The following is a 22,493-nucleotide window of genomic DNA, read 5'->3' on the forward strand; positions in this document are numbered from 1 at the left end:
TTGTTTCTTAAGTGGAGGGTGCGCACGTGCGCTTGCTCTGCGGTAAAATCTGAACATAGTTTGCGTTGAACTCTTTGCTCTGCGTGTCAAACCTTCACCGTCGCCCTTCACACCAACCCAAACCCCATGGACCCGGGAATAACCGTCAAGGAGCGCGCAGGCTGGTCTGCAGGGAATGCCCCGGCTCCATCCATGCCATCGGCCTCAGCCAGATGGGTCCCCGGTCCATCTGTAGGCATGGCGGGTGCAGTGACCCCGAACACTTTCCCAAAGAGGGTGACAAACCCAGTTCCAAGGAAAACCCAGAGCCAAACGGCCCCCGAGAGACGCGGGGTCGTCTATGGACAAGGAGGCCCCAGGGTGCGTGACCTGCAGGGGAGGGCGGGCGGGGAGCTGCAGGAGCTCCGGGTGTAACTGCCCAGCCGCTAAGGAGCAAAGGGAAACACCGCTTTGGGGGGACCACCGCCCCGCAAAAAGCAAGAAATAAGAAAAAAAAGCACAGGAAAAGTAGGACTGAAAGGCCCAACATAAAGTCACGCGCGCATGCGCGAACCCCCCCAGCAACGCGACCCGGCGGCAGGGGCTGGACAGGTCGGCTCCGTGTCCGGGTTTGGCCTCAGAGGCTGGACTCTTCCCCCAGCGGCCCAGCCAGTGGGTTTGGGGTGGACAGAGCTGAGGCTGACACAGTCCTGGGGCTCCCAGACCTGGCCACTCCCCAGCCCCCCAGCCCTCGCCGGAGGGAGCAGCTCACCCCGTTCCTTCCCTGAGCTCGGGGGCTGCGTGCCCCTCGCCCCCGCCCCCGCCCGCGGCTCTCCTCTGCGCTGGGCGCCCGGACCTAATCCCCTCCCCTCCCCTCGGCCACACCTCGGCCCAGGTCCGCTGATGGGCGGAGAGGAGGGAGCCGGCCCGCGAGTGGCTGGAGGGACACCAAGGGTGGGGGTCGGGCTGAGGTCAGAGGTGACAGGGCGCACCACCTCTCTCCAGGCACCCTTGGCACCTGCTGGAGAACCGAGCACCTCCCGCTTCTCCTGGCGGCGCCCCCACCTCGACGGCTCCCTCCTTCCCCGCCCCCCCCCCAGCTGATGTCATGCGTGTCCTCTATGCACCTGTCTTCCCGGGAGGCCAGGGGTCCCTCTCCGGTGGGCGGTGCACGCCATCAGGGCGGCGGGGAGATGCGGGACCCGCCCCTGCAGCCCAGTGCGGCCACCAGGCGGCAGCAATGAGCCGCCCTGGGGCTGCGGGAAGCGCCCGCAGAGCAGCAAGGGGGGCGGGCGGGGGTGCTGCTGGGTGACTGGGGGGGGGGGTCCCCCTGCCCGCTGGGTGGGCTCCCCCGGGCCTGGGGCGGGGGACCAGGGCTCTGCGTACTCAGAGGCCTCCCCCAGTCAGGGCTCTGGAGCAGGTTGGTGGCGGACAGGGAACCCGGGGGTCAGGTCCCCCGCTTAGGCCACCTCCTGCCTGTCACCCTGAGAGCGCCCCCCTTCTCCAGCCTCCGGGCCATTCCACTGGAGCAGCTCACTGCGTGGACACGCACCCCAGGGGCCTGCCTCCTGGGCCGGGCTGACATCCAGGCTTCCCCCAGGATACCCGAGGCCAGAGAGGGCTCCAGACCAGGGGTCCCCGGAGTGGGCAGGCGTGTGCGTGGAGGGAGTGGCTGCCACAGCACCCGGGGCCAGGGTCACACACAGCTCTACAGGCAGCCAACCTGCTGTGTGAGGCCGGGAGCCGCTCACCCTGAGACCATCTGCCCCGGGTCATGGGGACACGGCGCCCATCTCCCGGTGCCTGTGACGTGGGCACATAGTGGGCGCAGAGGAATGTGGCCGAATCAAGAACCCGGAGGGGGGCAGACGGGAGGTCTGGGAAGTTGGATTTATTAGGGGCCTCGGGCGTTCCCGCCAGTGTCCGCTGCGTCGGGCGCCTGCGCTACAGGAGGTTCACCCGGGCCACCACCTGCTTGCAGCCGGTGACGGCAAACTCACGGCCGGCCACGCGGTAGTAGCTGAGCTGCGCGGCCAGGAGCTCGGCGCGGGCCTGCTCGGGGAAGAAGCCCTCCCCGGCCATCTCGTCCCGGAAACAGTTGACCACGTCCTGCTTGTCCAGCAGCAGGAAGGGCACCACGGCCGCTGCCTGCCACAGCGGATGCCCGCGCACCAGGAGCGCCTTCAGGCCGGCGCGCAGCTCCTCCTCGGCGCGGGCCCGATGCGCGCGGTCTGCGTGTGGGGCCGGCGTGCGGGACGCGTTCTGCAGCACGAAGCGCGTCACCTCCGCGCCGCCCGCGCTGCTGAGCAGCACGTAGACGGCGTTGTGGAAGCGGTGCGGGCGCTGCGGCTGCAGGAGGCCGTGCAGCTCGTCCAGCAGCGCCGGCGGCATCAGCTCCACCTCGTCCAGCACCAGGAGCGGCGTCTTCTCCTCCGCCTCGGCCCGCGCCACCACGTCGGCCACGTGGCGCGCCAGCTCCTCGCGGCAGTCCTGCGGGGCGCGCGCCGAGGGGCAGTGGTGCCGCACGTGGTACTGCACCACCAGCGCGCTGTCCTCCAGCACCGCGCGGAAGTGGCGCGCCAGCAGGCGGCCCACGTGGCTCTTGCCCACGCCGCTGGGCCCGTGCAGCGCCAGGAGCAGCGGGCGGCTGTGCACGTGCGTGGACAGGTAGTCCCGCAGCAGCGCCACGAGGCGCCCCACGGCCGCCGGCTGGCCGAACACAGCGCGCTGCAGCGCCTTCTCCAGCCCGTCCAGGTCGTAGCGCAGCGCGTTGTCGTCCAGGTTCTCGATGGCGTTGAGCACCTGGAAGCCCACGATGGCCACGAGCAGCAGCAGGCAGCTCTGCGCGCGGCTGTGGTGCTCGGCGCGCGGCCGGGACCTGCGCGCGTTGTCGGGGTAGAGCACCACGCGGCTGCGCCGTCGCTTCTTGCGCGGCGTCCTCGAGGCCAGCTCCGCGGGGCCGTCGAAGGTGAAGAACTGCGGCTGGTCCGCGTGCGCGCGAGGCGCCGGGGCCCCCGAGTCCAGCCCCGCGCCGGGCGTCAGCGGGCGCCGCTTGCGCAGGAGGCACACGCGGCGGCGCAGGCGGACCACGGCTCGCAGCGGCGCCATCACGCTCGGGCCGGGGGCGCGGGGAGCCGCGGCCACGGGCTCCGAGACCATGGGCTCCGAGACCACGGGCTCCGCGCTGGGCTGGCCGCGGTCCATGGTGCGGGGGCGGCGCTCCGCATGCAGGTCGCCCTCCCTGCAACGGGAAGACAGGAGGGTCTCCAGACTTCCGCCCGGAGACCCGGACCCTTTCCCCTAGAGAGCTCACCCCATGGGCGGCCCGGCTGCGGCCGGGGCTGCCCCACAGCCCGGGCCTGCTGGGCCGGAGGGTCGCCCCTTTGCACCAGGAAGCAGCTCCCCGCGGGGCCCCATTCAAATCCCTTGCGTCCTCCCGTAAACAGCCGCGGGCCCAGAGGAAGTGGCTGGGGGTGGGGGAGGGGACGCCACTACGGGCAGCTTATCCGGCAGCCCCCCGGCTTCCTGGAGGAGGAGTCCGGGCCGGCCAGGCGCCGCCGATTAGGGGTGAAGATGGGTCATGGCCCGACTCCGCCCCCACCCGCCGCTCCGACTGCCAGGCGCCGAGGGCCCTCTGAGTACGAAGAGGAGCCACTGGAAGCACTGGCCCAGCAGCCCCTGGAGCTGGGACGCCCCACACACTTGGGGGGAGGGTGGGTCTGGCCAGAACTTCTGCTTTCGGAGAATGGGCCCCAGCCCTGTTCCCAGGCTGAGCCCGGCCTCCCAGCCCCCCACCCTCCAACATCCTCCCAACACCCCTCCGTTGAACACTGATGGAGGAGCAGCCGGGAGCCCCCAGAGACGGTGGAGATGGACAGAAAGACAGGAGCAGGAGGAAAGGGAAGAGTCCCTGAGGAGGTAGCTGGAGAGATGCGGGTGCAAACGCCTGCCCCCCAAACCACCTCATACCTGCAGCTGCGTCAGGCTAGGCTCCTGCTGGACCCCAGCCCCCCAGGGCAGCCCCTGCCTGCGCCAGACACAGGCTGCGACTCAGGAAGCAGGAAGGGCCGGCTTCCCTGGAGTCGGGTCAGGGGCCTGGGGCCAGCTCAGGCCGGAGGGCAGTGGCACCTGCGGGTCCCCAGGGAGTGTCCAGCGCGGAGGAAGCCGGGGAAAGTTTCCGCTTCTACGCAAAGGAAGTGAGTCAGGGGTGTGTCCAGGGCGGGACTTGGGCTGGACGGAGGCGCCAGGCGGGGAGGCCTGGCTGGCTCGTCCTGGTCCCCTGACCAGTGGATCACAACTCCCCTTAGCCCTGAGGGCCCTGGGCATGGCCTCCACTGGGACCCCGTGGGCCCTTGCACCTCCATCTGCCTCCACAGACACGGAGCACCCCCAGGGACATCTCCTCTGGCATCTGACCCTCACCCGGCCCCCTGTGGGGGGAGGGGCATGCACACATCCCTCCCTATTCTCCCCCCACCCCTTCCTTCCCCTTCCCTGACCCCAATCTGGGGTCCCCAGAGTAGGGCTCATTTCCTTGTCTCCCTCCCTCTCTGCTCAGGTCACTGCCCTCTCCGCCTCTTAAGGTGCTGACCTGCTCAGCTGGCTGCTCCCTGCACTAGCACCCCAGTCCCACCATCCACCTCGGGGTCCCAGTGCCACCCACCCACCCATAGGATGGGGCCTTCCATTCCTTCATCTGGGCTGGAGGAGCCCAGCTTCATTGATGTTTGTCCATCCTGACCTTGAGCCTCAGGGCACCCAGGGGTCCAGTCTGCTCACCGACACCTCCCATAGCTGGGTTCCCTCCCTCCCTCTCCTGGGCCCACCTCCCCGTCCAGGTCCTGGCTCAGATTCCGATTCCCAGAGATGGAAGCAGCCGGAGGGAGCCTGAGAGCCTGCCCCTCCAGAGCTGCCTCCCCAGAGAGCTTCCGGCTCCCACAGGCCTGCCTGCGCCCCGGCCCCACCCGCTTGGCCACTCTGACATAGCTGGCCACTTCTCCCACTGGGTCCCTCCATCAGCGTACAAACATGTATTTAGTGTTTTTTTCATTGCAGAGAGGAAGGGAGAGGGAGCGAGAAACATGTGATGACAGTCACTGATCGGCTGGCTGCCTCCTGCTTGCCCCCTACTGAGGATCGAGCCCGCAACCCAGGCATGCGCCCTGACCAGGAATCGAACTGTGACCTCCTGGTTCATAGATTGATGCTCAACCACTGAGCCACACCGGCCGGGCTAAATATGTGTTTCTTCCATCTTAAGCCACACGTGGCAAGCTCCTCCTGACCCGCCCCATATGCCTTTGCCGCCCTTGGCCCTCAGGGGGTGCCCCCGTCCCCCCGCACCCGCAGAGCTGCACCCGTCAAGGCCACGGACTTCCATGGAGCAGGACCCTCAGCGTGTCACTGCTGGGGGGGGGGGGGAGTGTCCCATCTGGTGGCCTCTAGCAGCCTGGACAAGACAGCCACGCCCAGAGCTTCCCGGCGACAGTGGCCCAGAGACGGACACGCCGGGAAGGCCTGACCCCGCGTGGCAGCGACCCCCACCCCTCGGCACAGAAACACGCACCCGCTTTTACCAAAACGCTTTTATTGACACGGGAGTCACCGCGATGAGCTGACCCTCACCTGCTCAGAGTGCAGCCGAGCAGGGAGCACACCTCCCCCAGGGTAAACGGAGGCAGCAGGTGGGGCCTGGGCAGGGCCCCCGCTGCCTGGGGTCCCAGTGCAGTGCACTGTCCACTGTCAGACACACACGTCCTCAGAGGGCCAGGCTGACCAGCAACGCTGCCAACCTGTGCCCCACGCCAGCCGCCCGCTCCCGTGGCGAGCAGGGGGCTCTCCCCCATGCACCCGCAGGCCCCGCACTGCACACGTGAGGCGGAGCTCACGGCCGGAACGGTCCCGCGCCCACGCACACGCCTGTCAGGTCAGGGTGGGGCTGAGGCGTGGAGGAGGCAGCTGCCCAGGGGACCACCCTGGGTCTCAGCTCAGCCACCACCCACCCACGAGCGCCGCTCTGCCTCCAGGAGACACGGGTCCCGACAATCCCAGGTCAGGGGCTCCTGGCCGCCGGGCATGTGCTCCCAGGGCCCTGTCCACTCCCCAGCAAGGTGGGACGTGTCAGAGGCCGGCCGGGGCAGGCACGGCGGGGAGGGGCAGCTCCAGGGCCGGGGGCTCGGCGGCCGGGGCCGGGCTGGGCTTGCGATGGTCCATCTGCTCCAGCTTCTCGCTGAGCTGGGCGTAGAGCTCCTTCACCGCCTCCCCGCTCTGTGGAAGCGCAGGGTGTGGGCAGGCCCGGGCGGTCGGGGAGCCCCCGGGTGCGGGCAGGGCAGCACTCACCTGGCCGCTGGGCTCCAGCACCTTCTGCAGGGCCTGCAACCTGGTGGGCGCCACGCGGTGGTGCAGGTGGAGGAGGAGCCGCAGCACGTGCCGCTGCACGTTCTCCTTCCTGCGCGAGGCCAGGGCGTGGGCTGCAGGCTGCCCGCCCCGCCCCGTCCTGGCAGCCCTCACCCTGCCCGGCGGCGCCGCCCCCAGCCCGTACCCCCAGCCCGTACCTCGGGGAGGCGGTGAGCAGGAAGCCGTCGAAGAGGCTGCTGCAGAAGTCCTCCAGGGCAAACTCCTCGGCCAGCAGCGCCAGGTTCCCCGTGAGCAGGTGCAGGAAGATGTCGCCGAAGGCCAGGTCGCTGAAGGTCTCCACTGCGGGCAGAGCGGGGTCAGCCGGCTCTCGCCCACCTGGCTGGGCCGGCCCCCCCCCCCAGCAGCAACCCCTGGGGGGCAGCAGAGCAGCACGTCTGAGAGCGGGTGCCCCCTGGTCCTGGGAGCCAGACGGGGGCCTGGACAGGCTGGGGGGCGGGCCTCAGCAATGAGGCGTGTCTGCAGGGAGAGCCAGGAGGGGTGGAGGCCCCGGGCTTGGGAGTAAGTGGATCCTGGGAGTCAGAGAAGAAACAGAATGTGGGCGCTGAGGGAGCAGCACGAGGAAGCCACAGACATCAAAACCCGAGGGGACGCAGAAGCCGCGCCCGACTCCCAGCGACAACGGGCTCCAGTGCCTCGCTGGCATCCCGACGTGGCCCGGCCGGGGTGGCTCCGTGGTTGGGCATCGACCTCTGACCCAGGAGGTCACGGCTAGATTCCTGGTCAGGGCACATGCCAGGTTATGGGCTCGGTCCCCAGTAGGAGGCATGCAGGAGGCAGCTGATCCGTGATTCTCCCTCATCACTGACGTTTCTAACTCGCTCGCTCGCCCCCTCTCCTTTCCTCTCTGAAATCCATAAAAATACATTTGAAAAAAAAGAAAAAATCTGAACAAAATGTGTGACGATCAGAAACGCGGGCCCGGCCAGGCCGTGTGGTTTTTCATGCTTTTCTTTCCTCGGCACGACCCCACGCCGCCCACAGCTGGGCCCTGCACTGTGGGCCTCAGCGCTGACCTCCAAGGGGACGGGGCCACACGCAGACCCCCATGGAGGTGGGTGGTGGCCACGTATGTGGCTTCAATTCCCACGATAAAAAGAAACAGAGGGAGCTGGTAAAACGGACGTCCATCCTCCCCAGAACCACGGTGCCAGGAATAGCGTGTCCCTGCGGCCGTGACTGAGACCCACCCCCCAAGAGCAGCAGGACGTCCCGTCTCCAGCCAGGATCCAGCCAAACCAAAGCACAGGCGTGGCAGAGGACGAGCCGCGTGCAGCCCTGCTCCTGGGCGTCCAAATGGGCACAACAGCCTCCGGGGACACGTCCCGCGTCCCAGGAGCTCAGGGCCTGCACGTCCTGCGCGGCGCTCAGACGAGGGTCAACCCTGCACAACCAGGGGGGCCCAGCGCCGTCACAGGCTCCTGCTGAGGGGGAGGCAGTGCAGGAGGGCCCGAGTCAGAGACAGACAGGACGGGGGCACGGGGCACGGGGCGGACAGACGGCCGCGCCTCCCCTTTAGCCCCGGGACTCTGACCTCCCAACAGGAAGAGTGGGTTTGAGGTGCTGGGTTAGCCGGTGGCTGCGGGTACCTATCCCCACAGAGACCGCTTCCCCCACACAGAGTCGCCGGGAGACAACACGCTTCCTCCTCAGAAACGTCAGGACCTGCAAGCACCCTTGGCGAGAACGTGCAAACCTTCAGAGAAGCTCACGGCTGGCGAGGCCCTGAGCCAGTGAGGCCGTGGGTGAGGCCCTGAGCCAGTGAGGCTGTGGGTGAGGCCCTGAGCCAGTGAGGCCGTGGGTGAGGCCGTGGGCGAGGCCCTGAGCCAGTGAGGCCGTGGGCGAGGCTGTGGGCGAGGCCCTGAGCCAGTGAGGCCGTGGGTGAGGCCGTGGGCGAGGCCCTGAGCCAGTGAGGCCGTGGGTGAGGCCGTGGGTGAGGCCCTGAGCCAGTGAGGCCGTGGGTGAGGCTGTGGGCGAGGCCCTGAGCCAGTGAGGCCGTGGGCGAGGCCGTGGGCCAGTGAGGCCGTGGGTGAGGCCGTGGGCCACGCAGTGGGAAGGCTGATGCTCCCAGAAGCCCCTTCTCCCTGACTCATCCTGAACTTGCTCAGGGTCCACTGGAAGGGGTCCACTCAGACCGCGCGCTCTTCTTCCCGCTCGCACCCCACCCCCACCCATCCTCCCAGGGACGCGGCCTCCTCACCCTCAGGGGCTCCTGATGTCTGGGACCTGAGAGGCTGCACCCCCTTCCTGAGGGTTAAGGCGCCTCCCACCACCTGGGGAGGACTCTGACAACAGGCAACACGAGCAGAGGGTCTGAGAGCACAGAGCTGAGCTCCTCGCCTTCTACCCCGACTTCCAGGAGGTGGGGAGGGGGCGGTCACAACAGGAAGGGGAGAGGGGGAGGGGGCGGTCACGGGGGGGGGGGGGGCAAGGGGAGAGGGAGAGGGAGAGGGGGAGGTCACGGGGGGGGGGGGGCCGAGGGGAGGGGATGGTCACAGAGGGGAGGAGAGGGGTAGGGCAGGGAGGGAAGGGGGCGGTTACGGGGGGAGGGGGGTCAGTCACGGGGGGGGGGGCGAGGGGAGGCGATGGTCACAGCAGGGGGAGGGGAGGGGAGGGGATGGTCACGGGGGGAGGGTCACGGGGGGAGGGGGTCGGTCACAGGGGGAGGGGTTCAGTCATGGGGGGGGGCGAGGGGAGGGGATGGTCAGGGGGGGAGGGGGCGGTCACAGCAGGGAGGGGAGGGACGGGGAGGGGAGGGGAGGGACGGGGAGGGGAGGGATGGGGAGGGATGGGGAGGGGAGGGATGGGGAGGGATGGGGAGGGATAGGGAGGGATGGGGAGGGGAGGGATGGGGAGGGGAGGGATGGGGAGGGATGGGGAGGGGAGGGATGGGGAGGGGAGGGATGGGGAGGGATGGGGAGGGGAGGGATGGGGAGGGGAGGGATGGGGAGGGGAGGGCAGGGCAGGGCAGTGACAGCGGCGGGGGGGAGGGGGTGGTCACAGCAGGGAGGGGAGGGGAGGGACGGGGAGGGGAGGGGAGGGGAGGGATGGGGAGGGACGGGCAGGGCAGTGACAGTGACAGCGACAGCGGCGGCGGCCCCCCTCACCGAGCCCGGGCAGCAGGCGGAGGAGCGCGTTCTTGTTCCTCTGCTTGGTGATGTGCAGCACGTAGTACAGCCCCACCTCGCAGGCCATGCGCTGCTCCTGCAGGAACCTGCGGCGAGCGGCGCCCTGAGCAGCGCCCTACGCACAGCCCTGGCCCAGGGTGCCCCCCTCTCCCCCCCCCCCGGCCCCGCAGTACTTGGTGAAGCTCTCGGGCAGCGTGCTCGGGTAGGTGGCCGGGGCCCGCTCCTCGGCCGGGAGCTTCTGGTCCACGTTGAAGGCGTGGTCGTCCACCACGAAGGACATGAGCGTCGGCAGGAACCTGGTGATGAGCTCCACCTCCTGGGGGGGCCGGGAGCTCAGCCGGGCACAGCCCCGCCCCCGCCCCGCCCCCGCCCCGCCCCCGCAGGAAAGCGTGGCCAGGCCCCATTACCATCCTCGGCTCCTTGAAGACCTGGCTGTCGATCATGTCCCAGGCCCCCTGGCCCAGCGCCAGCAGCCTGAGCAGCAGCAGCAGATCAGGGCTGTCCTGCGGAGAACAGGCCTCAGCGCCCGCTCCCGGCGCCTCCCTCGTCGCTCAGTGGGGTGATGGCCACTCCCACATGCCCTGCCCTGGCACCGAAGGCCGCACGTGGCCAGCCAAGCGCACTCACCCTGGGCAGCGTCTCCTGGCCGACCAGCTCCTGCAGGTGCCTGACGGTGCTCAGGGACAGCGTGTTGATGGCGAAGGGGTCACACAGGATCATGGACAGGTCCCTGCAAAGCAGCGGCATTCACGCAGAAGCTGCGGCCCACGAGGGCGGCCACGCCGGGCTGCCTCCCCCTGACCCTGGAGACGGCCCTCCCCCCAGAGCGAGCCCACCCCCTCGGCACTCGTCCCCAAAGGCTCACAGTTTGAAACGTGCACCCAACTCAGTCAAAACACTGAGGAGTTAAAAAGCTCTCCAGGAAATTAAGGCACGTTTGGTTCTGGGGACCTGACCCCGACTCCACCTCTCAGCCGCGTCCCAGGGCGGAGCAGGCACGGCAGCAGGGCGGCCCTCACCACCCAGCACGCGGCCCACAGTTGTGCCTCACCGTGGGGCAGGGTGCCCGGCCCCCCTCGGACACCCTGGAATCCCCACCGCGGACAGGACCGGGGGACTGGGCTCCAGAAAAGCCAAGCCTCACCCCAGCACTTGCTCCTGACCCTTCTTCACTCCGTCGAGAAACCCCTGCAGCTCGCGCGCCCGCTTGCTGTCCACGAAGCGCTCCCGGATGCAGGCGTCCAGGCACCAGGTGAACTGCGGGAGCAAGTCAGGGCGTGAGGAGGCCCTGCTCGCCCTCGGCTCTCGCGGCCCAGGCCTTGGCGGGTCAGGGCCCCCGCGTCACCTCGCCAAGACCCAGCTCGGGGCCAGGACCTGTCCCAGGAGCAGGACGCACAGAGGCCAACAGGACTGGGTCCCCACCCATCTGCCGTGTGTGAGAGACCGTGTTTGAGTTTGTTCTAAAGAAGCCCCCTCTCTGGGGCCTCAAAGTGACACCATCTCGGCTGCACAGCATCCGAGGGGACGAGGGCAGTGCGGAGCCCAGGTCCCAGAGCAGCCGGCGGCTCGAGGGGAGGGCCAGGGCCCGGAAAACCCGGGGAGGGGCAGAGGCCTCCAGGAGGGGCGCCCGCAGCTCCGGAGGGAGTGACGGAACGGGCAGGTGAGGAGACGTGGCCGGGACGCCCCTCCCAGTGGATTCAGCGGCGGTGGCAGCAGGGCTGTGCAGACCTGGTGGTCAGGTGGGGGCAGCCGAGCCCAAGTGCCAGGACCTGGCAGCCACCAGGGAGGGGAGAGAGACGCCAGAGAGACCAGAGGGAAGGGGCTGGCGGGCAGGCGGGGCACCTTGTGGCACGGGTCCACCGAGCAGATGTCGCCCACGTCCAGGTCGTGCAGGGACATGAGCAGCTCGGCGCGCAGCGTGCAGTAGTGCACGTTCCGCGTGCGCAGGAAGAGGGTCCGCAGGAACTGCAGCACCATGTCGTACAGCTTCACGTTCTTCCCCACCATCTGCGTCAGCTTCTGCACCACCTGGCGGGCGAGACCCCGGGCCGCGGTGTCACACACGGCCGCGGTGTCACACACGGCCATGGCGGCACACAGGACCGCGGCATCACACAGGACACACGGCCGCAGCGGCACACAGGACATGGCAGCACACAGGACACACGGCGACATGAACGGCCATGGCCCTGCCCGCTCCCCTGCCACGCACCCTCCTTCTTTGGGCTGAAAGTCTCCTCTCACCGGACCCTGACCCGTGTTGGGTGGCGATGTTTCTGGTTCGAAGGAGGTGAGGCCCATGCCAGGCCCACAGGGTCCCTGAAAGGCCACCGGCCTGTGACCTCAGCTCCACCCAAGGCCCCAGGTCCGCCCCGCCCACCCAGCCAGGGACGCGGGGAGACTTGGGCCGTCGAGGACGCGGTCCTCGGTGGGCGGGCAGAGCTTTGCTGCTGTCCTCTCCGGTCCGGGGCCACGACCTGAGTCCCTGCACCACGTTCTGGGCCTCCGATGCCCCGGGCCAGCCCTGACCCTGGTTCCGCCCAGCCTCACCCTCGAAAAGGGGGCACAGCGTGTGCCACCACCAGGGCCGCGAGGCACACAACCAGGGCGCTCAGGGCTGAGCCCCACCCGGGGGCCCCGGGGCAGCAGTGGAGGCCGCAGGAGGGGACCTGCCGTGGAGGGGAGCGAGGAGGAGGGACAGGAGGCCACGGCAGACACAGCCTAAGGCCCAGCTTCCCCAGGACGGGCGGGAGGCAGAGGACGGCAGAGACCCTGCTCGGCTCGGCAGGAAGCAGTGTGCCCACCGGCCAGGCGTTTGGGAGGACCCTCAGGCCACACCCCAGCCCCCACCAAACACACAGACTCCAGGTGAACGCGGACGGGAGAGGGTGCCACAGAACGCCAAGCACCACTCCGCCAGCCTCCAACCCTCCCCCATCCCCCACATGCCCCGGGCTCTGGCCACACGGCCTCCGTCGCCCTCAGCAAGCCCAGCCTGCCCTCCGCCAGGCCCCTGCTCACACCTCCCCCCGCCTCCCATCGTCACAGCCCTCGCCCACCCGCCCAGCCCTCGGTGACCAACATGTGACATTTCCTGCATAGTGTCTGCTCCCCCATGAGACTTGGAGTGCCCCACGCAAGCGCCCCCAAACCCCAGGGCTGCTGAAGGGTCCAGGCACCTAGGGCAGGCCGGCGGCACTCAAGAAATGTCTGTCAAAGCAACTGATGAACCCGACATAAGAGCAGAGAAATCGCCCCAGAGCTGAAGGAAGACACGCTGAGCTTAAGCGACAGGACTGGCCAAGGTGCAGGGTCAAGTCCCTGACACCGAAAGGCCTGCCCTGGGCCCAGTGATGCCAGCCCCGTGGCCAGCCCCGTGTACAAGCCCACCCTTCCAGGAGCAAACACCCCACACGTTCGGGAGGGCTGGGGAGCGGCTGGCCAGGGCCCTCAGTCACCCCACCCCGCCCGGCCTGCCGCCCGCCCGCCTCACCTCGCCTTGGCGCCGCGTCCTGGGGGAAGGGCTGAAGAAGTTGTGCAGGACGGAGAGCTCCGTGCTGAAGAGCGCGCGCTCCTTCTCCAGGATGTACTGCTTCAGCAGAGGGGACACCTCATCCCCAAAGAGCGCCTGGTTGTCCTGCCAGATCTGCCGCTTCACCTCCACAGCGCAGGCCCGGTACAGCTCCTTGTCAGCCATGACCAGCTTCAGCTTCTTCTCAGGGACCTACACCACCACACCGGTGCCTGTGAGCAGCACCTGGGCCCCAGGGTCTGCTTCCAGACAGGGAATGGGGCCCGGCCGGCGTGGCTCAGTGGTTGAGCATCGACCCATGAACCAGGAGGTCACAGTTCGATTCCCAGTCGGGGCACATGCCAGGGTTGCAGGCTCGATCCCCAGGGAGGGGATGTGCAGGAGGCAGCGATCAATGATTCTCTCGCATCAGGGACGTTCCTATCTTTCTCTCCCTCTTCCTTCTACTCTGAAATCAATAAAAATACTCGAGGCCCGCTGCATGAAGGTTCATGTAAGAATAGGCCTTCCTTCCCCTCCCTGGCTGCTGGCACCCGGGACCCAGGCCTTCACTCCGGCCCGGAGCCGCCTTCCACCTTCGCGCACTGCCCAGAGGCCCGGAGCATCCCAGCCACTGCCATCTTTGTCATGTCAATTTGCATATTCCCTTCTTATTGGCTGTGGGTGCTGCCATCTTTGTTGCAATGTGATGGTCAATTTGCATATTCCTTATTAGATAGATTTTAAAAAAAAAAAAAAGAGCGCCTGGTTGTCCTGCCAGATCTGCCGCTTCACTTCCTTCACTGGGCCTCAGCACCACGCCCCTAGGCAGAGACACCTCAAACCCAGCCCCAACTGAAAACACCTGTGGCTACCCCGGCCCCGAAGGTGCAGGCAGCCATGCTAAACACACACAGCTCTTTCCCAGAAAGGGGCCCACACCCCCAGCTCTGGTCTCCGGTGGCTCGTAGGGAGAAGCCAGCCCGGAGGACACACTCCCAGTCACCCACCCACGGGGGCAGGCGGCTCAGGAACCCTCCCGGGCCACACTGCTGTGCTGACCTGCAGCTCTCACCTTGGGCAAGTGTTTCATGACGCACATCACCACCGGCTGCAGCGACGGCATCTTCACCAAGGAAAAGCTCTTCTCCAGCAGGTCCTCCAGCTTCTTGTACCTGGGAAGACGCGGGTGGCTGAGAAGTGGCACGGGACCAAGTCGGCTGAAGGGGCGAGGGTCCACAGGCGGGCCACTTGGGGGAGAGGCGTCACCAAGGGGACAGGAGGTCTGCGAAGCCAGTCCCCATCCTGAGAGGGGCCTGCACTGCCGCCTACCTCTCCTCAGCCTTCCCCTCCGAGGCGATGGCCGACACGCGCTCCAGCAGCTTTTCCCGCAGCTCGTCGAACACGGACTGGTGGAACTCCAGCCGCGGCGTCCCGTGCAGGTCCAAGAAGGGCAAGGCCGACTGCAGGGAGGGCAGCAGCACGCCATTCTCGGTCTGGGGAAGCAGAGGGCCAGGGGGGTCGATTCTGCTTACTCGGGGGCAACAGCAGCAAGCACAGTGGCAGCCACGTCTGGCTAGGCACCGCGGGAGCGCAGGGCAGAGAGGAGGCAGCTGCAAGGGTGTTCCCGGCGGCGCTGGTCTGAACTACAGAGCCACCCAGAGGTCCGTCCACGGGCACTAGCTCGGGACACCCGGTCCCTCCATCCGGGGAACAGATCAAAGGGAGCAAAATCCGCCCACTTTCCCACGCGCCCCAGCCCGCACGCCGTGGCCTCCCGCGCCCACGGCCCGGCCTCCATGCCCACCCACCTGGAACTGCTCGATCGCCTTGAGCGGTTCCGTGCAGTTGGTGAGCGTCTCCTTCAGGTCCTCGCCATTGGCCACGCCCAGGTCCTGCAGCCCCGCGAACAGGGCCGAGGCCCCGGTCCCAGGCCGGCTCGGCGCCCCATCCCCACCGCGCTCCGCCGGCGCCGCCGCGGCCGCCGCAGGCCCCCCGGCAGCCCGCTCGCTCGGGCCGCGGGGGCCGCCTGAGCTCCTCTCCCCGGCGCCCTCCAGCTCGGCCAGGTCCCTCCGCAGCGCGGCGCCGCTGGGACCAAAACCGCCCACTTCCGCCCCGCCCCGCGGGTCCCGGGCTAAGCAGCCCCGGCCGGAAACGCCAGCGCCGCGCGGAGGTTCCTAGCAGAGGAGCCGGCCGGACCCCGCCCTCCGCCGGTCCTCGGGCTCCGCTTCCCCCGCCCCGCCGCAGGGTCCGCCCAACGGGGTTGCCGCCCGCCCTCTGGCCTCGTCCTCCCGTCTGGGGCCCCGGGGGCAGGGGTGTGGAGGGCGCGGTGTGCGGGGCACCGCGGCGGGGGCGGGGGCGGGCACGGGAGGGGGGCCGTTTCTATGAACTGCAGAACTGACATTTTTTTGCCGAAAAGGTTTTTTATTATGAAAAACCTTGTGGCCGACCTCACAGCCAGCCTCGTGACGTTGAGAAATGATCATATTAAGGACAGCGACCTGGAATGGATCGGGAAGGCCTGTGGGAGGAGCTCTCGGGATGGCGTCATCGCGAGAGCCCTAGGGTGGCGTCAGCTCCGAGTGTCGCACCAGCCCTTCCCCAACTTCCGCTTCCGGTCGTACCTCGGCGGGGGCTCTGCTCGCTCTGGGCTCGGCCCTCTCCCGGGGCCCCGCTCCGCGTTGTGTTCCGGGGCTCCCAGGCTTCCCTCCGGAACTGTCCAGCGGTTTCTTTTCTTTTTCTTAATATATTTTATTGATATTTTACAGAGAGGAAGGGAGAGGGATAGAGAGCTAGAAACATCGATGAGAGAGAAACATCGATCAGCCGCCTCCTGCACACCTCCCACTGGGGATGTGCCCGCAACCAAGGTCCATGCCCTTGACCGGAATCGAACCCGGGACCCTTCAGTCCGCAGGCCGACGCTCTATCCACTGAGCCACACTGGTTTTGGCAGGTCCCGCGGTTTCTTATTAGAGCCCCTTGCTTGTCCATCTGCCTCTGATCTCTCGATTCCATGAGTCCTCCTGTTTCCTTGGGGATCAGGCTGTTTTGCGACGGGCTCGCCGCTGGCCCATGCTTTTTGGAATAGGGGGTGTCTGGACTGAAACCCGCAGCCTTGGTTCCGGCCCCGGACTGGACTGTCTCATTGAAAGCGTCCAGCGGTTGGCCGGCCCTCCGGACAACAGGCTGCCTCCTCCAGCGGGCTGCTTGCCTTGGGCCGGCCCCTCCTGTGACCAGGCGGCCTGGAATCTGACCTGCCGCTGCCGGAGAGATTGCCCCTGGCCCTTGCTCTAGAGAACTCTCTGAAAAGTGGGGTCTCCGTTATTTAAATATTTTAAGGCCGCCCCTCTAGGAACTCAGGTTTGAAAGATGAGGTCACGCTTCATGGGCGTATTTCACTAAATGGACAGATCTGACCAAAAGTGATTCAGAATGTCCGTGGCCACTGTGGGGAACCTTGGAGATTTCCAAACTTTTTTTTTTCTTAATTGATTCTACAAAGAGGAAGGGGTAGAGAGAGAGAGAGAGAGAGAAACATCAATTGGCTGCTTCGCCAACTGGGGATCAAACCCGCAACCTAGGTATGTGCCCTGACTGCGAATCGAACCTGTCACCTTTTTGGCATACAGGACAATGCTCCACATGGGCCAGAGCCAGACTTACTTTCTTAAAACCGAATAGGACAGTAACAGCGCTGAAACTGGCGAAGATGAACGGAATGCCTATTTCCAGTGGCATTTTGAGGCTTACAAACATCACCTAGAATCTTACGTTGCCTCTTTACAAAATAAAGTTTCAGCATTAACAGGGGCTGTTGAACTTTTCGGGGGGGGTGGGCATGGAAACAGACAATAGGCTGGTGAAGGCTTGAGGCAAGGGGTGAGGGGGAGATCTAGAAAGGGTCAATGGAGAAAAGAGGGGTTGTACGTAATACTTTCAACAATAAAGATTTTTTAAAATTGAAGTTACTGCCCTAGCTGGTGTGGCTCAGTGCATAGAGCGTTGGCCTGTGGACTGAAGGGTCCCAGGTTCCATTCCGATGTTGCAGACTCGATCCCCAGTAGGGGGCCCGCAGGAGGCGGCCATCAACGATTCTCTCATCATTGATATTTCTATCTCTCTCCCTTCCTCTCTGAAATCAATAAAATATATATATATATTTTAAACTCACTTAAGGAGGTTGGGGGGACAATAGGGGAATAAGGACACATATGTAATACCTTAATCAATAAAGAAATTAAAAACACACACACACTTAAGCCCTAGTCCAGTGGTTCTCAACCTTTCTAATGCCGCGACCCTTTAATACAGTTCCTCATGTGGTGGTGACCCCCAACCATAAAATTATTTTTTCTTTTTTTTTAATATATTTTATTGATTTTTTTTTTTTACAGAGAGGAAGGGAGAGGGATAGAGAGAAACATCAATCAGCTGCCTCCTGCACACCCCCCACCGGGGATGTGCCCGCAACCAAGGTACATGCCCTTGACCGGAATCGAACCTGGGACCCTTCAGTCCACAGGCCGACGCTCTATCCACTGAGCCAAACCTGTCAGGGCCATAAAATTATTTTCGTTGCTACTTCATAGCTGTAATTTTGCTACTGTTATGAATCGTCATGTACGTATCTGTGTTTTCCGATGGTCTTAGGCTCTGCAGCAGCGACCCACAGGTTGAGAACGGCTAGCAGGGTCGTCTCAACCCCCAGTAGGGGGCGTGCAGGAGGCAGCCGATCAATGATGCTCTCTCATCACTGATGTTGCTCTCTCTCCCTCTCCCTTCCTCTCTGACTCAATAAGAATATATTACAAAAACACAAACAAAAAGGACCAGGATGGAGTGGGAAACCATGTCCACCACAGATTTCTTTGCCAAGATGAGGCGCCTGAAGGGAAAAACCGTTAAAACTCCTCCTTCTCAGTCCAGCCAATGAAGGGCCCTATCCAAAACCCCAACCCCCGAGTTTCTACTGTGATTGCAAAGAGCCCAAACACTGGAAAAGGGACTTACAAACGTGCGCGCTTCGGGCACCCTCAGCCCCCCAGCCAACCTCCTCCTCCCCAATTCCTGGTGACGGGCCTCAAACACCACAGGCCTCTTCTCGCCCCGCCCCCTGCATCAGCTCAGAGAAACCACTCAGAGCCCCACACGAAGGAGCGTCACAACAGGGCGCACCCTGACTTCCCCGGCCCTCGACAGGGACGCCATCTCTCCCCCATTCCGCGTGCTCGCCACGCCCGCACTCACCCCAGTGCGCCCTTTCCCGTTCCTGAACAAACCCCGCTTGGTGACGGGACACCCCGTCGATTCTGCTTGTGGCCCACAGAACGCTGTCGCCTGAGGAAACGGAGGCTCCGGGTCCCGCCAGGTGCACGCCGTCCTCGCCTGCCTGCGCTCCCCGTGGGGGCGCCACAGACCTGGGCTGGCAGTGGGCGTGGGCACGGGAGGGCTGTCCGCTACCACCACGGGCATCGACCCCAGGGTGGCAGGCCCTGTGGCCGAGGCTGTGCTGTGAGTCCTGCGATGCCAGAAGCTCTCAGGGCCTGTGGGCACTGCCCGCTCTGCCCCCCTCGCTGGGTTCCCTGCTGCTAATAGGCCGGGCCCTGACCCAGCACCTGCAGCCCTTCCAACCCCTTCTGGTGAACCACCAGCCCCCCAGCCCCCCCAGCCCAGTCCCCAAGCTTCGCTCCGCTAGACACCCCTTCCTGCTGCCCAGCACACTCTCGCTCATTCCCCCCTTCCTCCCCAGGAAGCCCTCCGCAGCCCAGCCCGAGGGGCCAGCGACCCATCCTTCCTGCATCCCACTTCTGGCTTTGAGCCCCCGGGTTTGCTGGTGGGGCAGCTATGGGTGGGGCTCCCGGTCCCCCCAACCCTGGGCCAAGCTGGTCAGGCCCAGCAACAACCAACTGCAGGCCCACTGATTCCCCGGGGGCGCTGGGACTCAACTGGATCCCCAGCTGGTTCGCCCCTAAGCAGTCACAGGTGAATGCGGGAGGACCCCCTGGGCCTTGGCCTCCCTGCAGAAGCATTCATGGACCCCATAGCAATGCTGTTGCCGCCCGCCATGGGGCCACCCCTAGGTAGGAGGGCAGGCTGATAACCCAATGGCTAAGCTACTGCAACAGGACAGGCCCTAACCGGGGAGTCTGGTGGCTGTGGCTTGGCCTGCGGGGCCCTGGGCGAGCTGGCCGGGTCTGTGGGCAGGGGCTGGGGTCCGTGGGGCCAGGCCCTGCCGAGGTGGTTCTCTGGGCCCTCCCTAGTGGCTGTGCAGCTGACCTCACGCCAAGATGGCAGTTCAGGGAAGTCTGGTCCCCCGTCTGGCAGTTTCTCAGCTCAGCAAGCAGCCTGGCTCTTGGGTAGACGGGTAGTCTGCAGGGCCCCCTGAATGGGGGTGCCCTGCACTCCCCAGAGGGACCCCTCCCATACTGTCTCGGGCCAGGAAGTCTCAAGCTGCCACCCACGGCCCTAGAGGAGAGAGCAGGAAGCAGCAGGAGACCGCTGCCAGGGAAAGACCCCTCAGGACCGCTCCCCGCGAGGGACGGCCGCCAGCGCAGGACCAAGTCCGTAAGAACCAACAGCATGTCTATGTAGCTTGGTGGGCAGCGGGGGGCTTTGGCCCTCCTTGTCCACAGCACACAGGAGGGCTGGCCGGCCAGGAAGGTGGGTCAGAGGTGCCCAGAGGGTGAGAAGCCCAGGCTGGGGCCCCGGGTTTCAGAGGGAGGCGGGTCCATGTGGTAACTGGCCGGCCAGCTGTGTCCAGGGGGCGCTACAGCGTGCAGAAGGGGCCTGTGTCATGGCGCTTGGGCCTTCGCACGCCCTGGATGACCACGCCGGGCGCCGCGGGGAAGCGCGCGTTATAGCAATCCTCCACATGGTAAGCGGCGGGGCCGGGGCTGCGGGCTGCAGAGGGAGAAGGCAGGAGCCCCATGCGGCTGCGCGCCGGCCACTGCCCAGGCCCCACCGCCCCAGGCCTCCGCGCAGCCTGGCCCCCGCTCCGAGGTCTCCTTACAGGAGTTAACCCAGGAGGCGAACGCGCGCGAGCGGCTCATGGAGAAGGCGGGCGGGCGCAGGCTCTGCAGGCGGCACCCGGGAACGACGTCATAGGTGTTGGGGCTGGGGCGCTTCTCGCCCGGGGGCTGCAGAGGGTCCTGCCACGGGGGCCGGGCACTGCGACCTGCACCCCTGGCCCGCAGCAGCCCCAGAGGCGCGCGCGACTGGGCTGCCTTCGGGACAGGGCGGCGGCCCTCGAAGCTGATGGCTGGGAAGGCGTGACCGCTGAGCTGACAGTAGTCGGCAAGCGAAGGCAACTGTGGGCAAGGAGGCGGCTGAAGCCCCGCCCACCGACCCACAGGCCCCGCCCCCACAGGCCCCTCCTGCCCCGTCCCTCACAGCCCCGCCCCTTTCCCCCAAGGCCCCCCCCACTCCGGCCTCACAGGCCCCGCCCCTCCCACAGGCCCCTCCTGTCCCGTCCCTCACAGCCCCGCCCCTTTCCCAAGGCCCCTCCCACTCCGGCCTCACAGGCCCCGCCCCCACAGGCCCCTTCTGCCCCGCCCCTTTCCCCCAAGGCCCTCACAGGCCCCTCCCCTCCCACAGGCCCCTCCTGCCCCGTCCCTCACAGCCCCGCCCCTTTCCCCCAAGGCCCCCCCCACTCCGGCCTCACAGGCCCCGCCCCTCCCACAGGCCCCTCCTGTCCCGTCCCTCACAGCCCCGCCCCTTTCCCCCAAGGCCCCTCCCCCTCCGGCCGCACAGGCCCCGCCCCCCGCAGAACCTCCTGGGCCCGCGCCCCACCTTCTGCTCGCGCCTGAAGTCGGCCTTCTGCCTGAAGGGTCTCTCACTCTGGAACCACACTGTCTGCCACGCCCCGCGGCCAGCGGCCTCTGCAGGGGGGCAGTGTCACTGGGGAGGGCAGGCTGGGGGTGCGGGCCCACGTCCAGGACCCGAGCGGCGGTGGGGAGCGCGCAGGGAGGGGCACGCACCGCGGGCGGGGTGCTTGCGGCGGATGCTGAAGTGGGGGTGCGGGGAGGATTCGCGCACTGAAGCATCGGGCACCTGGTACGTGGTGGGGCCGGGGTAGTCCAGGTCGATCAGGATGGGGGGGCGTTGCTCCAGCCCTGGCAGGAAGCAAGCTCTGGGCCTGGGTCCTCCCAGCAGGCCCCTCCCGCCCCCGCCCCGTCCCCTAAGACCAGGCTGCCCTCCCCCCCGCCCCGCGGCACTCACACAGCTTCTTCCGGTTCCCGGGGCAGACCCGCCAGGGCTCCCGGAGGGGACCCAGGTTTATCCTGAGGCCCTCTGGGAACTCCTGCACCGCTGGGGGCCGCATCTTCCCGCAGGCCCAGGGGCAGGGCCCCCACCATACAGCCTTGGGCCTGCAACAGAGGGCAGCCTCCGTCCACCCAGACTGCCGGCCGCCCCATCCCCGCAGCTGCCCCCGCCCGCCCCGCTCCGCTCCGCCCCCCAGCCTTCGCCCTCGAAGTTACTGGATCGGCATTAAGGACTCCCGTCTCAGGGGGCCGTGGGTCCAGTGTTTGCCGCCATTGGTGTAAAAGTTTGCCAGGAATTTCACAGCCTTCTGGTCAAAATTCATTTGTCAGTGTCTCTGGCTGCCTTCCTTGGGGACACCACCAGGCTCTGTGACCTCAATGGCCTGTCATGCCCAGGCCCCCCCCCCACCCCCACCCCTGTTGCCGGGAATTCCAGGTCCAGCCCTGGAGGGGCTGTGGCCATAGGATCCCTCTACTGACCTGCCAGGGGGGTCACCCTGGGCCACCTTGGCGAGGAGGATCCCTGGCCTGCCTTAGTCCCCTCCCCCCGCCTTCCGCCCCCCCTTCCTTGTCCCAACCCTTCTCTTTTCTGGACTTTGGGGGTCCACTCTAGCGGAGGTTCTGGGAGGACTGACACCGGCAGTAGGCAGAAAAGGGTGTGGGTGCTATGCAATGCCCCGCTGTACAGGGCCAGCTGGAAGGAAGCATGAGGGTGGGATGGGAGGTCCAGGGAGCCCCCTCAGAAAGGCCGGGCAAGGCCCACGGGCCTGAGGGGACTGTGCTGACCCCGGAGGCAGTCCTGGCCCTGGTCACCTGGGGTCCCTGGCAGGGCTGAGGTGTGGGAGCCTGCATTCTGCCTGGGGCACGGAGGCCAGAAAGTGTTACAGACGATGGGGGCCGCCCAGGCCGAAGTGCCAACGAATGAGGACCCCGATGGAGCGGGAGCCCATCCGGGCACCACGGCCCTCCAAGTGCCCTCGGAAGTTGGCCCGCTTGCCAGCCCCAGCCCTGGCCTTGGCCTCACCCACCGGCAGGACCTGGCCAAGCACATCTCCTCCCCTGGGCCCGGCCTGGCCGTGGGAGGCATCCGGATGGAGACTCGCTGAGGAAAGGGGATTTATCGGGGCGAGGGCTCAGCCAGGGCTCTGGGCCTTGGGGTGTACAAAGTTCTCTGAGGGCAGAATTGGCAGAGACCAC

The 22,493-nt window shown here is 66.5% G+C and overlaps 3 protein-coding genes across 3 annotated transcripts; all 3 read right to left on the bottom strand.

Moving 5' to 3' along the window:
- Nucleotides 1–1,850: 1,850 nt before the first annotated feature.
- Nucleotides 1,851–4,130, bottom strand: TOR4A (torsin family 4 member A). The gene is made up of 2 exons (XM_080669046.1): nucleotides 3,949–4,130; nucleotides 1,851–3,220 (listed from the first exon to the last, which is right to left on the bottom strand). The coding sequence occupies exon 2, from the start codon at nucleotides 3,181–3,183 to the stop codon at nucleotides 1,924–1,926; it is 1,260 nt and encodes a 419-aa protein (XP_080525172.1). The 5' UTR covers nucleotides 3,184–3,220; nucleotides 3,949–4,130; the 3' UTR covers nucleotides 1,851–1,923.
- A 1,422-nt stretch (nucleotides 4,131–5,552) lies between these two features.
- On the bottom strand, nucleotides 5,553–15,081 carry NELFB (negative elongation factor complex member B). Its single transcript, XM_080670823.1, has 13 exons — nucleotides 14,844–15,081; nucleotides 14,365–14,528; nucleotides 14,108–14,207; nucleotides 13,015–13,245; nucleotides 11,364–11,549; nucleotides 10,666–10,778; nucleotides 10,149–10,251; nucleotides 9,929–10,024; nucleotides 9,695–9,837; nucleotides 9,501–9,607; nucleotides 6,534–6,675; nucleotides 6,319–6,427; nucleotides 5,553–6,246 (listed from the first exon to the last, which is right to left on the bottom strand). The coding sequence occupies exons 3-13, from the start codon at nucleotides 14,156–14,158 to the stop codon at nucleotides 6,100–6,102; spliced, it is 1,428 nt and encodes a 475-aa protein (XP_080526949.1). The 5' UTR covers nucleotides 14,159–14,207; nucleotides 14,365–14,528; nucleotides 14,844–15,081; the 3' UTR covers nucleotides 5,553–6,099.
- Nucleotides 15,082–19,801: 4,720 nt separating this feature from the next.
- Nucleotides 19,802–21,355, bottom strand: STPG3 (sperm-tail PG-rich repeat containing 3; the record flags this gene model as incomplete). The annotated part of the gene is made up of 5 exons (XM_080668647.1): nucleotides 19,802–19,935; nucleotides 20,045–20,342; nucleotides 20,824–20,912; nucleotides 21,012–21,146; nucleotides 21,253–21,355. The coding sequence occupies 5 exons, from the start codon at nucleotides 21,353–21,355 to the stop codon at nucleotides 19,802–19,804; spliced, it is 759 nt and encodes a 252-aa protein (XP_080524773.1).
- Nucleotides 21,356–22,493: the final 1,138 nt, after the last annotated feature.

This window comes from Plecotus auritus (genome assembly GCF_963455305.1).
Source record: "Plecotus auritus genome assembly, chromosome: 5".
Lineage (NCBI taxonomy): Eukaryota > Metazoa > Chordata > Mammalia > Chiroptera > Vespertilionidae > Plecotus > Plecotus auritus.

Bases quoted from the DNA above. Each gene is read 5' to 3' on its own strand.
- NELFB (XM_080670823.1), bottom strand. From the start codon at position 14,158: ATGCCGTCGCTGCAGCCGGTGGTGATGTGCGTCATGAAACACTTGCCC. The intron at 11,550-13,014 runs GTGAGGCGGGCG...CTCGCCCGCCAG, and splicing joins GGACGCGGCGCCAAGGCGAG to GTGGTGCAGAAGCTGACGCA. The intron at 9,838-9,928 runs GTAATGGGGCCT...CGGCCCCCCCAG, and splicing joins TCTTCAAGGAGCCGAGGATG to GAGGTGGAGCTCATCACCAG.
- TOR4A (XM_080669046.1), bottom strand. From the start codon at position 3,183: ATGGACCGCGGCCAGCCCAGCGCGGAGCCCGTGGTCTCGGAGCCCATG.